Below are 16,124 nucleotides of genomic sequence, written 5' to 3' on the forward strand. Positions count from 1 at the left end.
TGACAAATATTGACTGAGTTTAATTACAGAGCTAAAATTGAATTGCATACATGAAATTGTAATATATGTTGTAATGGTATTTCAAAAATTTAAATATGTATAGGGAGCATATCAAATGAGTTCATTTAATCAAAGTAACATTGCCATGCAGCTATAGAATTTTAAAGGTTTTATTAACATATCCCTATTTACATCCTCCCCCTTTGGATGTGCCGCCCATGTCCTTTAGGCTGTCCAGGAGCTGTTGAAAAAATTGCAGGCCGTGAGCGATACGACCTATTATCTGCGCGATTTCATTCCGCTCAACCTGTTCATGCTGGATAATCGGCACGTGAAGCTATCGCTGCGGATGTATGTGCGCGAAATCTACGATTTCATAATTGATTTTTACAAAGCCCTCAATTGGAACGAGAATCGAGCGTAAGTAGCCAAGTAGCCAAGTGTCCGAGTGTCCGAGTAGCCAAGTAACCAAGCGGCGAGAACAGATTGCATCAGCATCAGCTAAATGAAGTGCGAGTGCTCTTTCACTTAACTTTTATGCTGACTGCCCCCCAATGCCACTTAATAGATAACTTTGCTCTATACATACATATATGTGTGCATGCACGCTACCTGATTTTTTACCCGACTCTTTTCTGCCACTTCAGCATCTGTGAGGAGCTGGAGGAGATGTCGATGAAGGCCGGCGAGCGGCCGGAGGAGACGCCCGAGGTGGTGGCCCTGCAGAACTACATCAACGACTGCCGGGAGATGCGCATATTTGCCATCAAGGATGAAATCAAGAACGTGTTGAAGCGCGTCGTCTTCCTGCTGACACACACCTACCTGTCCAGTGAGTGATGCAATTGGTTTGGTCAGGACCTCCTTCTCGCCTTCCCGCTTTCTCCCTTCCGCTGTTTGTGCAGCTGCAGCTGGCCAGCCGAGCTCTTTCCCTTGGCATCCCGGCCAAAATCTAGACACTGGGGAAAAATACGATATACAATCTCTAGGGCTTTAAATTGAACCACAAAGATGTATAAAATTACACAACAGAGCTAATTAAGTTAGAAATGTTTGTTACTGCATACCCTTTACAGAAACCTCTAAACTTAGGAATATTCCTTATAAACTAGAATAATAATAGGTCTTAAGGCGAGTTTACATAGAATACAGAACTTGAATATTTTCTATACTTCTTTAGCTGATATCTTCTACCTTATAACCTTTAACTTCTGTCACAGAGATTATTATCATAATTCCAGATTATCCCGCAGTGTAGATAGTGTGTTTGCTTTGCCCTGTGTTTGGCTTTTGGGTAGAGAGGTGATGCGGAAGGGAAATGGGCTCATAGGAAAGGCAGGAAGTGCAGCTTCGCTTAACATAATTAACCTCAACTAACAAGCTGAGTCTACTAATTGGTTTTATAATTACTTGCGGTGAGACACCAAACATTGAGCTCCGCTAAAACCCCGAAAATGCAACTTAATGAGCTTAACAAATTCATGAATGTGTGAAAGTTGCTTTGACAACCAGCAAATGCAGACGGGCTCACACCCACAGAAATCCTCGCAGACAATTGCCAGTTATCGTCAAGTGTCGTGTGTATCTTTCGGATAGCTACAATGTGTACTTGAGTCCCTCTGAATTTGCGGCTCCAACTGCCTGTCTGTTTGTCTGTTTGCCTGTCTATCTGGCCGCCCGTCCGTCCGTCCGAGTGTGTGGCTTTGTCACACCGAATACTCACGGATACAGCTTGTCACAGCCAAATATACTCGTACCTACTCGAATAACTAATTATTTTATCCCCCGAAAAAGAAAGTCTCGCGCAGCCAATTAATTAAGAGTTAAGCGCAGTTAATTAGCAGCGAGTACAATCGAGAGCCATGTCATCCAGTCTGGTCTTGGTCTCACTCCCATCCGCAGGCGACGAACTTCATCTGAACTCGCGCACATTCATCCTGCCGGGCGAACTGGAGGAGGTCCTGGATCTGAGCGCCGCCCGCCTGGCGGTGGTGCGTGATAATCTGGAGCTGGCCTTGCGGTGAGTGAAGTACCGATTAGACTCTGATCCCGAACAGATCCCAGATACTAAGCCGACACATTCCGCAGGGAGCGGCGCATGGAGTTCGAGAAGCTGCTGGCCCAGGAGAAGCGCACGATGGACGGCTTTCGTATTCGGGAAATCCGGGATGTGCTCACGCTGGAGGAGCTCAAGGAGCGGGTGGATACGGTCGATTTGCTCTTCACCACCATTGAGGTAAGGATTAGCTATACTTTGCTGGTATTCTTTTGGAAGATTGGAGTTGATTAGTTGGGGCTTAGTTTGGGAGTGACATATACAAGTATTCAAGCATATTTAAAAATCTTCATTATTATTATTATTATTCATATGTTCCCTACAGAATCTCAGTCGTGAGGCCAAGGCCATCAACACAGAGGAGACTCTACTCCAAATCGATGTTTCCGCCTTTCCACTTCTTGCCGAGATCATCGAGAAAATGGAGCCTATCGAGAAGTTGTGGAAGACCTCGTACGAGTTCGAAAAGGATTATCTCATTTGGTAAGCAGCGGCAACATTTAAGCCCATTGCAATTATAGTTCTGTCAGCCGGAGGGGGAAGTGTGACACTTCCCGGGGCTCCGTAATATTCCGAAATGAAATGGCCCCAGTCCGGCAGTCATTTCCATTGACATTGCTGCACGCAAATCCCAATACCAATCGTAGTGGCCCTCTCTCAATTCCCACAACCCGGGGGCGAATTCCAGCAGAAAGCTGGCGCTTATGATGAGGACACCACTGCAGCTCCGGCCCCTGCTCCTTTATTTCGTCCTTTTTTTTGTGTACTTCTATTTACATCTCTTCTGCTGCTTTCAGGATGTTCGAGCGCTTCGAATGCCTTAATGCGGATGGCGTGCGGGAGCAAGTGGAGAATATGCACAAGGTAAGTAGTTGCAAAGTCGGAAGTTGTCATTCTAGGGGGCTTCAGTAGCTCCGCTGGCTTCAGTAGCTGGCGGAAATAAAAACGAGCAAGGACCGACAAAGTTTGAGCTGTTGTCGGATTTCTCCTGCTCAACTGCCCATGCATGGGCTCCTACGTCCTTCGTCCTGTGGCTCCCCTATGTGTTTCCCCTATCTCCCGTATGTCCGTCTGTAAGCCAATGTAGCAACTAAAATGCAACTAAAAACCTCAGACCACCTAAGGCAGCAATAGTAGCCATCCATCCAGTTAGCAAGGGACAAACCCGACAAACCCGACCGACGACCAACTGAAAACTGGCTGTAAAAAGAAAGTTCCACTTGGCAGCCGAAAAGTATGCATGGAAAAAATACCCAACATATTTGGCGGCTGCCATAAGATGAGTAGCTGAAGGAAGGGGATCCCCTGGATTTTGGGGATGTGACCCCCATCGGGGTCAGCTGGGAAGCCTTTCGGAGTCACGCAAAAAAAAAAGCTGCACAAAGGCGCAAAAGGAAAGTCAGTTGAATTGAATTTTTCGGCACAGCTGAAGCGGCAAAGTGGGAGCCCAAAAAAATGAAGAAAACAGTTCTCAGGCGAAAGCTTGAATACCCTTGCGAAATCGAATTATTTTCAGCTTCACAGCTGCGCAACCTTGCACCTTAAGGGGTAATTGATTAATATATACCATATCGATCTTTTTTTAAATATTTTTTTGAAAAAGTATTCCATAATATAGATGCATACCAGTCAACTCCTCAGAAAATTATAGTACCATCCTCATTAGTTTCTAATTAAATCATATAATTAGTCAATTCGTTTAGATACGGTTCCTGACCAGGTCGACCTGGCTAATTTAATTTCTTATAATATCTTGAGTGGCTCAAGAAACCACTCTTACCTGTTCGCCCTCTAACTCTGATATTTTCGCCAGATAATGTACAAGCTGTCCCGTCAGTTGGCCTACAATCCAGTGGCCAAACGAGCTGCCGAGCAGATGCGCATGAAGATCGAGAAGTTCCGCGTGTATCTGCCCGTCCTGGACTCGATTTGCCGTCATGGATTGGAGAAGCGGCATTGGGATCAGATCTCAAAGATACTCGGTCGCAAAGTCAATCCGAAATTGTTCCCCACCCTGAAGGACATGATTGATGTGGATATCATGAGCATTCTGCCGCAGCTGGAAGAGATCGCTAATGCTGCGGGCAAGGAGTACGACCTGAACAATGGACTGAGGATCATGCAGGCGGACTGGAGGGACGTAATGTTCGAGGTGCTGCAGTATCGCGACTCGGACACGCACATCCTGGCCAGCCTGGATGATATTCAAACGCTGCTGGATGATCATATAATGCGAACCCAGGCCATGAAACGCTCCCCATTCATCACAGCCTTGGGCTCCAAGGCGGACGACTGGGAAGCCCGTCTGCTCCTCATTCAAAATATCATCGATGCTTGGACACAGGTCCAGATCACCTGGATGTACCTGGAGCCGATCTTCAGCAGCGAGGACATCATGCGACAAATGCCCTTGGAGGGGCGGAACTTTAAGGCGGTGGATAAGCTGTGGCGCAAGATTATGAAGCACACGCTCAAGGATCGACATGTGATGGCTGCCACCGAGTATCCTGAAATGCTTGAAGTCTTCACGAAGGCCATCGAGGACTTGGAAACGGTCACAAAGGGCTTGAACACATATCTGGAGCAGAAGCGCCTTTTCTTCGCTCGCTTCTTCTTTTTGTCCAACGACGAGTTATTGGAGATTCTTTCCGAGACCAAGGATCCCATGCGTGTGCAGCCCCATTTGAGGAAGTGTTTCGAAGGGGTGAGTTTGGCGCAGATTTTTATACTGTAGTATCTCTTTTTCCAACTTTATCTATAAATTGCATTAATTTTCCTACAGATTGGCAGTCTGACCTTTGACGATAACATGGAGATCGTGGAGATGGTCAGTGATGAGGAGGAGCGTGTGGCCCTGGTGCGGAAAATTAACCCGCAGTTGGCCAATGTAGGCGATTTGTCTTTTAATCTTTAAGCGGAACACCATAACCGACTTACGTTTGTTTCCTAGGGATTAGTGGAGATGTGGCTTAAGGAGGTGGAGATGGTGATGCTGGACAGCGTGAAGGAGCAGATGCGCGAGGCCTGGGAGGACTACGCCATGGTGGAGCGCATCTCCTGGGTGGTCAGTTGGCCCGGTCAGGTGGTGCAGGGCATCTCCTGCATGGCCTGGACCTACGAGGTGAGCCATCGAGTACTTGGCAGCAAAACCGCGGTAACCACAAGGACCTTGTCCGTGGGACAGCAACTGTCCATCAGTTGGCTGTCAGGGAAGAGCCCTCTGTGCTGCTGACAGTGAGATTAGCTGGACCTCAGCACTTCTGACCCTCTTCTCCTTCCCCGGGTTTCCTTCTTTTGTGAGCACTTCCCTTTTGGGCTTTGACTTTCAGAGAAGAAATTTTTTCGCGTTTGGCAAGCAGCGAAATTGAAAACCATATTTCGCTCTTTATTTGCTTTCGCTTCGCTGCAGTTTCTCAGACACTTTATGCTTTTCCTTGCCATCTTTTTTCTTTACTTCGCCCAGGTGGAGGAGGCCATCGAGACGAAGGAGCTGCCGGCTTATTTGGAGAAGTCCAATCTGCAGATTGCCGACCTGGTGCAATTGGTGCGCACGGATCTGCAAGCCGGAGTCCGGATTGCTGTGGAGGCGCTGATTGTCCTGGATGTTCATGGTGAGTGCGGAGCAAGAAGTGTGGAACAATAAGTAAAATTTTAAATGTGTACCATGCCTCAAAGTGAAACCTACTTGACCGTATTTTAACGCACTTTAACCAAACCGCAAGCCCAACACGTTTGCATAATTAAATAATGTTTCGACCAAAAACAAAACCGCAAATGACCCGGTTTGAGCTTTTACATAATGCATATTTTACTAATATTTATGATTATTGCAATCTTTTTTCTTTTGCGTTACTGCACAAGAATTGTTCATACAACTAAATCTATGGGATAATAACCGTTTTCTGTAAAGTACTTTTCAAGAGTTATAAACACGAAATGTATCATAAATGTTAATAGGGAATTAAGTAGTTTAATATTTCCAGATCGCGATGTTGTGAAATACCTGACGGATTGCCGGATTACGAACATCCAGGACTTTGATTGGATCTCCCAGCTACGATACTACTGGAAGGTTAACGAGAGTGAGTTTACTTGGGGCCTCAAAGTTTCAGCAAGAGACCACAACTATAAATCCATGATTTATTTCCAGAAAACGAGGATTGGGTGTGCGTCAGCATGGTGGTCACAGATGTCGAATATGGCATGGAATACTTGGGCAACCTGCCCCGCTTGGTGGTAACTCCCCTAACGGATCGCTGCTACCGGTTTGTATGCAAGAACATAGTCTATATATCTTACACAAATCCCCAACCAAAAAAAAAAAAAAACCAACACTCCACACCTGTACGATGCCCTGTATGAATATCGAAAATATTAATTGACAAACCGTTGCCAAAGCCCCTCCTTTCCACATATACAGTGCATCTAAAAGTCAGAAGAGAAGCCAGGCACGTTTATTGGGAAAATATTTATTTTATTTCGGTGCATTTTAAATTTATTTTCATTTTTGCAAACAAAATACGCAAAAAGAGCTGAAAGCCTTTTTGATGTTTAAGCTGCCTACGACAAACACACAACAACAGCAACAAGAACAACATATTCAGGAATATTCAGGACTAAAGGAAGGACACACGAAATGGCAGCAGGCTGGCTGGCAGGCCGTCGTTGGCAAGCCGGCAGAAAGGACATTTTAATGGGGTTTCCGATAAAACTTTTATATTAAACAAATAAATCAATGTTGGACAGTTTTTCACACAAACACACACATACGCCGTACACTAACACTCACACCCATGTCGGGATAGTTAAAAAAGGGGGAAGCAAAAGCGGACAAACAAAAAACATAACCGAGTGTATATAGATATTTGTATGGCGACTATGCCGGAAAAGCTAAAAAATATATGCACAAGCAACCCCACCGACACTGCCAATATGATAAAAATATGAACTTGCAAAACAAGCGACAAAAAATGAGCAATGTTTAAAATGACATTCGGAGCTGGTTAGTCGAATATAAAGTATCCTCAAAGAAGTAAAGTGAAGTTTAAGAAAAACGTAAATTTCATTAAAGTTCATTAAAGCTCTTTCAGGCTATATGCCCTTCCTAATTTATAAGCAATATTTATTTGGAACACTTAGTTAATAAATCCTAGATGGTTAAATGTTTCCTGTTCAGCTTTAAGCTGGTGTAAAGTGATACAATGATCACTAAGATAAATTCCAATTATTAACCCTATATACCCACTTTCCTAATATTTCTATCTATTTGGGTCACAATAAAAAGCCACCCATAAATGAAAATTTTTTAAGCTGCTGCCGTGAGAAATGGGAAAAAATCCGAAATAGATATTAAAAGCGAGGGTCCACTCCATTTTCCCGCCTCATCCATCAACTCTTTGTTGAGCTTCCTATATTAATTCCCAAAACCCACTCGATTGCAGCACATTGATGGGCGCCCTGAAGCTGTGTTTGGGTGGAGCTCCTGAAGGACCTGCCGGAACTGGCAAGACAGAGACCTGCAAGGATCTGGCCAAGGCGGTGGCCAAGAAGTGCGTCGTCTTCAACTGCTCCGATGGACTGGACTACAAGGCGCTGGGCAAGTTCTTCAAGGTGAGCCCCCCGAAGTCCGGATTGTATCTATATACATATATATAAAGAGGTTCAAGAGCGTCGCGCTGTCTGCGATTCGCTGCTCGAATGCTTTCTAATTGATGGCCCCGAAAGCAGAGTCGAGTGGAGCACATTAATCAGACAAAGAACTCGTCTTGATGCGGCGGCACACGCAACAATCGTGACTTTCAATACCGCACGAGCCCAGTTAATTGGACTAATGTCAGACACACTGGAGCCGACTTTCGATGCGCCCTTCCAATTCCCCATTCTCTTGCCATATATATACTATACGTATACAATATGTATAGTATGTTTATTGAAATTTATGCAGCAGCACCGGGATAATCGTATTTTCCCCTGGCTGTTGACTAATTAGCCAGCTTGCGAAAGTAATGGCCGGCCTTCTTCCAAAGACCACTTCGTGCGCCTCCACTTCAGTTTATGCAAATTTTTATTTGCAGGTCGTTAACCGTTGCCTCCTGGACATCCATCCCTATCCCCTTTTTCATTCCCATTCCCATCACCATCACCATCCCCATTTGCCATTCCCCAAAAACACACGCACATCTTAAGTGGGTGCTGAAATCTTGTAGTAAAATTTATGCTGCCATAGGCTCTAATCGCATAATACGCTCACACGGCTAATTGCATAATAGTTCCTAAGACCCATAAACACGGGAGCCATTTGATGGCGATGATGAGGTGGTCGGGGTAAAGTGATCACCTAGTGTTCTTGTTCATTTGCATGGGATTTGTATTAATAACGACCCGACCGAACCGGCAACTTTAGTTTAGTTGCGTCGATTGGAGAGCCCATAAATTGCCAGCGCTCCGCTGGCCGCTCAATTTAAATTAATGAATTTATGCGATTGGGATCCACTTGAGTTTGGACATTTGTTTATTCGTTTTATTGCTTAATTTGGGTCTCTGCGTCTGGTTTTCGGACTGGAGTCGAGTGGGGCTTTAGAAAGTCGTTCTGCGCTCGCTTTGTCACCAACTGGATTGGCATTTGTTCTAATAATCTCTAGGAAGTCGTAAATCTCCAGCACACGATGCTCTCCCACTCCGCCGATTTGCGATGCGGTTTTTGATTTTTAGTTGCCGGGCTGGGAATGTCTGGGAAACAATGTTGCGACAATCAAATAATTTGCAATTGACAAAATATGCGAAATATTCGAGAGCAATTCCTGTGCCAGCCGGAGAAGTAAACGTAAATAAATTAAATGGAAATAAAATGGCCACAACAATGGATGTCGCACAGAACAAAAGGCGCATCCAATGAATGGCAAAAAGTTATTGCCGCAGCAGGCAGGATGACTGCACTTCTGGGTAAGATACTTTCGTGGGATGAATTCCTAGATTTTACAGTAAACTTATGTACATTTAAACAATGTATTCAATGGTCCTTCTTATAGCGAGTCATGGAGATGGATCATTTCTGTAATATCCTATCCTACATCCTATTATTAATTTTCTATTAGCCAGAATATCACCGAGATAGTTTGTATCTTTTTTAATTTTGTACTTGATACCTTTACTGTGGGTAAACTTGTTCCATCACTGTTGTCACTTGGCGCCAAACAACTCTCAATGGAGTTCAAAGTGTTCAAAGGCAACAGCCACCGTTTTTCCGTGCTCTGGACAAACAAGTTCCTAACACAGCAGCTCTTCCTCCAGGACCTCCTGCTCCGCGTCCTGCACCTCCGGTGGAGGCAAAGAGGCGCTAATTGTACAATGGTGGGGCCAAGCGGAACGGCGGTAGCCACCGCATCGGGTGTAGGGACAACAGTGACTGCAAAAAGCGTGCGAACGCGCAACAGAATGTAAACTCTTTGTGTGGAGTGCAGATCGAGGGAAAAGGGGGAGGTCCTTGGGGCAGGACCAACAGAAGCTACTTGCCATGCAGGCACCTTTAAAGGTGGTCAAGTGGATGCCCATGGCCGGTCAGCAGCAACAGCTGTCCCCATGGTTTCCCCATTGTGCTTTAGTTTGAATGGCAGCTTTATAGAAGAAAGTTTGCCAATCTCCCCTCGTTTAGTATAGCATTTTGACAGGCTTTTGGGGGAGTATCAATTAACCAAATTAGTTGTATTAGCAATAGAGAGTATGAATTATCATTTTCATTTTAATATAATTCCCTTTTGGCAAAAAGTCCAACATATTGTTTATTTCTGAAAAAATGGTCATAAACTCACCTGCACAATCACACAATTTAGTTTTCGAGATTAATCAGCCAATAGTCAAACTAACTTATGCCTTAAATATATTTATCATCTTTATTTTAATAGAAATTTACCGCATATATGTAATATCCGGCATGAAATATTATGTTCCCTTATTTAAACGAAGTTCATTTAAAACTGCTAGAGAACATTTGTTGCTATTGCAATAATTGAAAACCCAAAGGATACAAAAAAATCAGTTCGTTAGAACTCCTCATATTTGCAGCAACAGTTCTACGTAAAGGATTTCCCTAATAAGGGGAAATTCGAACCTTTTCTTCGGCCAACCATAGATACTGCGATGCATGGCCATCGGGCAGCTCATGGGGATATATAGCTGATAGATTTCGACCTGCGACGCCCTCTTCATATGGTTTGGAATGGCATGGGATGGTATGGCGCTAGCAGTCAGGTCAGTTTCGCTGCTTTGGCGTTCTATTTGTGCTGCTCCGGGTGAAAAGTGGGCTGGAGTGTGGGAGGTGCAGGCTTCCAGCTGGGATAAAACAGCATATTTATTGCAACATGCAAAAGGAAGCATATCAAAGGGTCGTTGTAGCGGTAGCAGTACCACTAGCCATATCGACCCTGCTTTGCTGCTGGCCCCCAGGAACCAGAAAACAGAAACCGAGCCATGAGAAAGAGAAAATAATGTTTATGCTGCTGTTTGCTTTTTCCACTTTTCCCCAATCGAACAGCGGTGTGTGTGTGTGTGTGTATGTGTGCAAGGATATTTCCCTTGCACTCTTGTCCAGGAATTTCTGTTTCTATTTGTGTGCTATTTTTTTGCAGCCCTATTCAGGATTGTTCACTCGCGCTGGGTGTGTATATGTTTAGACTGCTCCTCATCCACTCATGCCCATTCCCATTTCTACGGATTCTTTGCAGGGCTTGGCACAATCGGGCGCTTGGGCCTGCTTCGACGAGTTCAACCGCATCGAGCTGGAGGTGCTCTCCGTGGTGGCGCAACAGATCCTGACCATACAGCGGGCCATTGGACGCAAGGTTGTGAAATTCTTTTTCGAGGATACGATGCTCAAACTGGATCCGACTTGTTCCATATTCATAACCATGAATCCCGGGTGAGTAGCGGGGTTTTTGGGATGCAAGGATGCCTGAGTGCTGGGAACAGCAGCTGCGGTTTCACGCATCGCATTTTTTCCGCACTTCCTGGTTTTTCTACTTTTTTTTTTGTTTGTTTCCTTCTGTTGGACTGGGCATTTGAAAATACATTTAGTTACTTTGTAAGCCTACCATACGGTAGATACGACTGATACGAACGACACGGCGGAGAGGGCTATTAGCCACCCACTTGGAGGTGGACGCACTGCGTTCCGATATTGGTAGTTATTGCGTTATTGGAGATTTTCCCATCGGGATATTTATTGCTTTGGCATGCATGTGGAACAGCTGCGACAAACATGCATATTAGCCAGGCCCTGTGAATCCTCCTGCCCATGTTCCTGCTCCTGCTCCAATGGTTCTGATTCAGGTCCTGGTTCTAGCCCTCTCCGGCCGTAACTGATTGCGCCATTCAGCGAAGGTCTTAATTTCGATTGGACGTCGCTTTTGCTTTGCCATTCCTGCCGGCTAGAAGTGTGCTTTTTTTGTACTTTGCTTCGCTTTGCTTTGCTTTGCACCACTCTGCTTTTTCCTGCCTGCCTGCCAATTTGTCACGCAACCAGACGTCCTTAAGAGCAGTCACTCATATTGGTTATTGGCCATTGGAAGGACCAGGGATTGGGAAATTGGGAGAGCTGTGAGGAGCCTGTGTTTAGTATTTATGCCATTAGCACTTGCACTTTGACGAATTTGATTGCCCAACGGGCTCTAATCCGGTGTCTTCTCTGCTCATTCTGCACTTTTGCCCACAGCTACGCCGGACGAACAGAGCTGCCGGACAATCTGAAGGTCCTGTTCCGCACAGTGGCCATGATGGTGCCGGACTACGCCATGATTGGCGAGATCACCCTGTACTCCAACGGATTCGATATGGCCAGGAATCTCTCACAGAAGATTGTCCAGGCCTACAAGCTGTGCTCCGAGCAGCTGTCCTCGCAGTCCCACTACGATTACGGTGAGTAAAGCGTTCCAGAAGAAATTCTGGAAAATCCAGAATATATTTATAATATGTTTAATTTTAAGTGCAAAATTGGGGGAAAACTATATACTTTTTCATCCTCATCCTATTTTTCATCCTCAAACTAAAATTTCTTTTCAATCTACTGACTTTATTCTCTGTGTTCCGGAAACTCCGTTGCGCTGAAGCATAAAATCACCATAGCATGTAGCTGGTTTTAGACATGACCTGGTCAGAGGGCAAGGTTGTCGCTCCACCTGGCTAATAAGGCGCAAAAGTAGTCAACAACATGTGTTTTTTTCCATCCATGCAGCTCAACTTTGAGGGAGTTCGGTATGGTTTTGTTGGAGGGATTGGTGGGGATCCAACTTTCCGGATGTCTCATGTCCTGCGTGCGTGTCTCCTTCTCAGCGTTTCTCGTGCATCCTTTTGCTCGCTTGTTTCAAGGCAAAGATATTGCTCCTTTTACGACGTAACATGTCATATGACATTACAACATGTCTGTGTTTGCCACTCCGTCCGGGCTTTCCAGTGTGCGTGTGCATCTTTGTGCATCCTTTGCCGGCCGCTGGCTGCAATTGCAGGAAGGCAGCTGTGTGCAAGTTTATGTGCAAAGTACATTTGATCAGTATCTTATTTTGAGTTTAAATTGAAAAACTTTCTTGCAAGTTTGCTGCGCTTTTGTGTTGCATGTGTAAGAGACAAATGGCACATAGACACACACATTGTATTTGCCGCTCTGCCAAGTAATAATAAAAACTATTTGTACATTTAGTTGCCCCCCCCCCCCCCCACAAGCCCCCTTCCCTCGCTCACCATTCCTGTCCAGCTGTTTTTGCAACGTTGCGAAAGTTTAGCATTTCCCTGGCGCTATAATGATGAGGCCAGGATGCGCAGGGAATGGTTTTCGGATGGGGCTGGACGACTCCAGGTATTGCAACTCCCGCCTCGTCGTCGCCATCGGGAACGGCATCATCGAATGCCTGAACCTACTGACTTCGCGCTGAGTTATGCGCTCGCATAACTGTCAAGCTAATGCGGCAAAACCTCCAACTTCCCACGCCCCACAACCTTCCGCAGATCTCACTGCCTTACAAAGGAAACAGTCTAACCTATAATTAACTAAATAACTAATTTAATAATACGATTTTTTTTAGAGTTAAAGTGCAAGTCTTCAGGCATACTAATTGGATGGTTCTATACTCAACATATAAAATTCATTACTACGCTTATAAGCTCTACTTGTTACTTGGTTTCTTATCGATGTCTCACTGTACCTTTATTTGCCAGGAATGCGCGCCGTAAAGTCCGTTCTGTTGGCCTCCGCCTCGCTGCGACGGCTTTATGTTGACCTGCCGGAGCCGGAGATTGTCCTGCGCGCCATTGTGGATGTCAATTTGCCAAAATTCCTGGAGCAGGACATCTCTCTCTTCATCGGCATCTATATGGATCTATTCCCCGGCGTTGAGCTGCCAATGGTAAGCAAAATTACAGTCATCGGTTTGAATCAATTAACATTCTTCAGGTGTAATGACCTGCAAGCGTCGTCAATTAATTCGATAATGGTTTACTTATAAATATATCCAAAAGTGGTTTTTACATCGGTCAGCGGTTATTATTACGAAAAATATTGAGCACTTCTCTGCTGATGGTTTTTCTTTTTTAATATGAAACTACATTTTATTCTTCATCTTTCAAAGAGAACTTTTCTCCTATGTGGCAGGCCATAGGCATTTTATAAATTCTTAAACATCATTTATTAACTGCCTGCATACCATTTTCCACTGTTCATATTTTATTTATGCCGGATAGCCGCAACGTGGCGACATACTCAAGTGGCTGCACATCAACCTGGCGGATCGGAATCTGCAGGCGACGCCATGGTATTTGGAGAAAATTCTGCAGATATACGAGATGCTGCTGGTGCGTCACGGCCTGATGATAGTGGGTGGCTCGATGGGCGGAAAGACCACTGCCTACCAGGTGAGTACCCATGGTTCGGAAACACTTCATGCTCCATACCTATTAATTTCGCCGTCCAGCCAATTAAATGGCCTGGAATTAATGAGTTAACAAACGACTTAATCTGCACAGGAATAAATTAATTGCAGCTTTCCACCTTTTTGTCTTATGTATATTAAAATACATGTTTTGAGAAAAAGTGGTATTAATATCATCGTTATAAATAAAAATATTTCCGTTAGGTCTTAGCGCAGACTTTGCGAAACGTTTCCACCGACGAGGAGGCGACATTAAAGGAGTTCCCGGTCACATTCCGCATCATCAATCCAAAGGCCATAACTATGGGCCAACTTTACGGGCGCTTCGATCCGGTTTCCCATGAGTGGTACGACGGAGTGCTGGCCAAAACCTTCAGGGAGCAGGTGCAAGGACCCAAAGGGGAGAGGGCATGGGTGATGTTCGATGGACCAGTAGATGCGGTGTGGATCGAGAATCTTAACACCGTGCTGGACGACAACAAGAAACTCTGCCTGATGTCCGGCGAGATTATGCAGATGACCAAGCTGATGAACATGATGTTCGAGCCGGCGGACTTGGAGCAGGCATCGCCAGCCACAGTGTCGCGTTGCGGAATGATCTACATGGAGCCATCGCAACTGGGATGGCGGGCGCTCCACAAGAGCTTCATCAATGTTTTGGTGAATAAGGTGGGTCTTGGTGATATCTACATGACGCTGTTCGAGGACATGACGGAGTGGTTGGTGCCGGCGGCCTTGGAATTCCTGCCCCAGTGCAAGCAAATGCTGGAACTTTCACCTATCTATCAGTACCAGACCTTCTCGCGGTTCTTCTTGCACTTCCTAGAGAAGCACAAGCAGTTCAATCAAGCCTGGTTCCAACAAATGTTCCTCTTCTGTTTCGCCTGGGCCTACTGTTCGGCTCTCACTGGCCAGGGTCAGAAGACCTTTGATGCACTGCTGCGAAAGGTTATCTACGGTTCGAATGAGAATTTCCCCAAGCCCAAGTACTTCTCTCTGAACCGCGGTCAAATGTTCCCAGAGAAACTGCTCTTCCTGGACTACCGATTCGATGAGGCTGAAAACTGGTGGACGTGGCAGAAGAGCGACGACAGCGCTAGCACCACGTCCAATTTCCCCGAGAATGCCCAGATCAGTGAGCTTATTGTGCCCACCAAAGAAACGGGATACATATCCTATTGGCAAGAATTTTGCATTTCCAAGTCATACGCCATGTTGGTCGTTGGACCAACAGGAACTGGAAAGAGTGCCATCATTACCAGCAATCTGCTGGCCATGCCCAAATTCGCCAACCTGGTCAACGTCATAAACTTCTCAGCCCGGACCTCGGCGCAAATGGTACAGGATACCATTATGAGCAAATTGGACAGGCGGCGCAAAGGAGTTTTTGGACCCTCACTCGGAAAGAAGGTGATTAAGGCTTACAATTAATAATGATAATTACTTTCATTCTCATTTAATATTGCCAATTAAAGTGCACTGTTTTCTGCGACGATGTGGCCATGCCATCGAAGGATACTTATGGCTCCCAGGCTCCACTGGAGCTCCTCCGCACTTGGCTGGATCACGGTTATTGGTCGGATCTCGTGGACACCACCAAAATCGAGCTGGTGGACATGGTAGGTGGTGTTGCCAGTTGACAACTTATTCCGTCCATAAACTGGCCATAAGTTATCTGTAAAGTTTTCATCTTTGCCCTCCTGCTCCTCCCCACGCCATCTATGAACTCCAATCGTTCGACAGACTCTGATGTGCGCCATGGGCACTTTGGGTGGCAGTAACTTCATTTTTCCGCGTCTCTATCGCCACATGTTCGTGGTGGCCGTCGATTCCTTTGAGGACTCAACCATCGTTCGAATATTCACAACGATTGGTGATTGGCATTTTTCCAAGGGCTATCCGGAAAAGGTGGCTCTGCTATCCCGTGTACGTATCTTTTCCTCGTGGCCCAAACAACGAAATGTAGAGAGAGAAAATGCTTTTGAATTTAAGTGCGACTTCTATCTTACACATATCAAATAATTTTAATTTAATTTTGATTTAAACACTTGTTCCTTCACTGAAGACATACATACGGTTTAAAATAGTACTACTCCGCAACGATAAATTTTTGCTATCAACTAAATAATTTAAATGGGTTTAAATAATATTAATTT

The 16,124-nt window shown here is 45.2% G+C and overlaps 1 protein-coding gene across 1 annotated transcript in view; it reads left to right on the forward strand.

The window, feature by feature from the left end:
- Positions 1–16,124, forward strand: part of Dnah3 (dynein, axonemal, heavy chain 3) — a 34,481-nt gene that overhangs the window by 6,973 nt on the left and 11,384 nt on the right. Inside the window, exons 14-33 of the mRNA NM_139680.3 lie at positions 230–420; positions 648–832; positions 1,903–2,020; positions 2,089–2,236; positions 2,382–2,539; positions 2,854–2,920; positions 3,870–4,760; positions 4,839–4,943; positions 5,007–5,177; positions 5,520–5,667; positions 6,040–6,138; positions 6,207–6,321; positions 7,498–7,666; positions 10,777–10,970; positions 11,763–11,965; positions 13,259–13,446; positions 13,781–13,951; positions 14,173–15,378; positions 15,444–15,587; positions 15,712–15,894. Coding sequence (NP_647937.2) covers positions 230–420; positions 648–832; positions 1,903–2,020; positions 2,089–2,236; positions 2,382–2,539; positions 2,854–2,920; positions 3,870–4,760; positions 4,839–4,943; positions 5,007–5,177; positions 5,520–5,667; positions 6,040–6,138; positions 6,207–6,321; positions 7,498–7,666; positions 10,777–10,970; positions 11,763–11,965; positions 13,259–13,446; positions 13,781–13,951; positions 14,173–15,378; positions 15,444–15,587; positions 15,712–15,894 — 4,854 coding nt within the window. The remainder of the gene's footprint in view (positions 1–229; positions 421–647; positions 833–1,902; positions 2,021–2,088; positions 2,237–2,381; positions 2,540–2,853; positions 2,921–3,869; positions 4,761–4,838; positions 4,944–5,006; positions 5,178–5,519; positions 5,668–6,039; positions 6,139–6,206; positions 6,322–7,497; positions 7,667–10,776; positions 10,971–11,762; positions 11,966–13,258; positions 13,447–13,780; positions 13,952–14,172; positions 15,379–15,443; positions 15,588–15,711; positions 15,895–16,124) is intronic.

The sequence above is a fragment of the Drosophila melanogaster genome, chromosome 3L (assembly GCF_000001215.4).
Source record: "Drosophila melanogaster chromosome 3L".
Taxonomy (NCBI): domain Eukaryota; kingdom Metazoa; phylum Arthropoda; class Insecta; order Diptera; family Drosophilidae; genus Drosophila; species Drosophila melanogaster.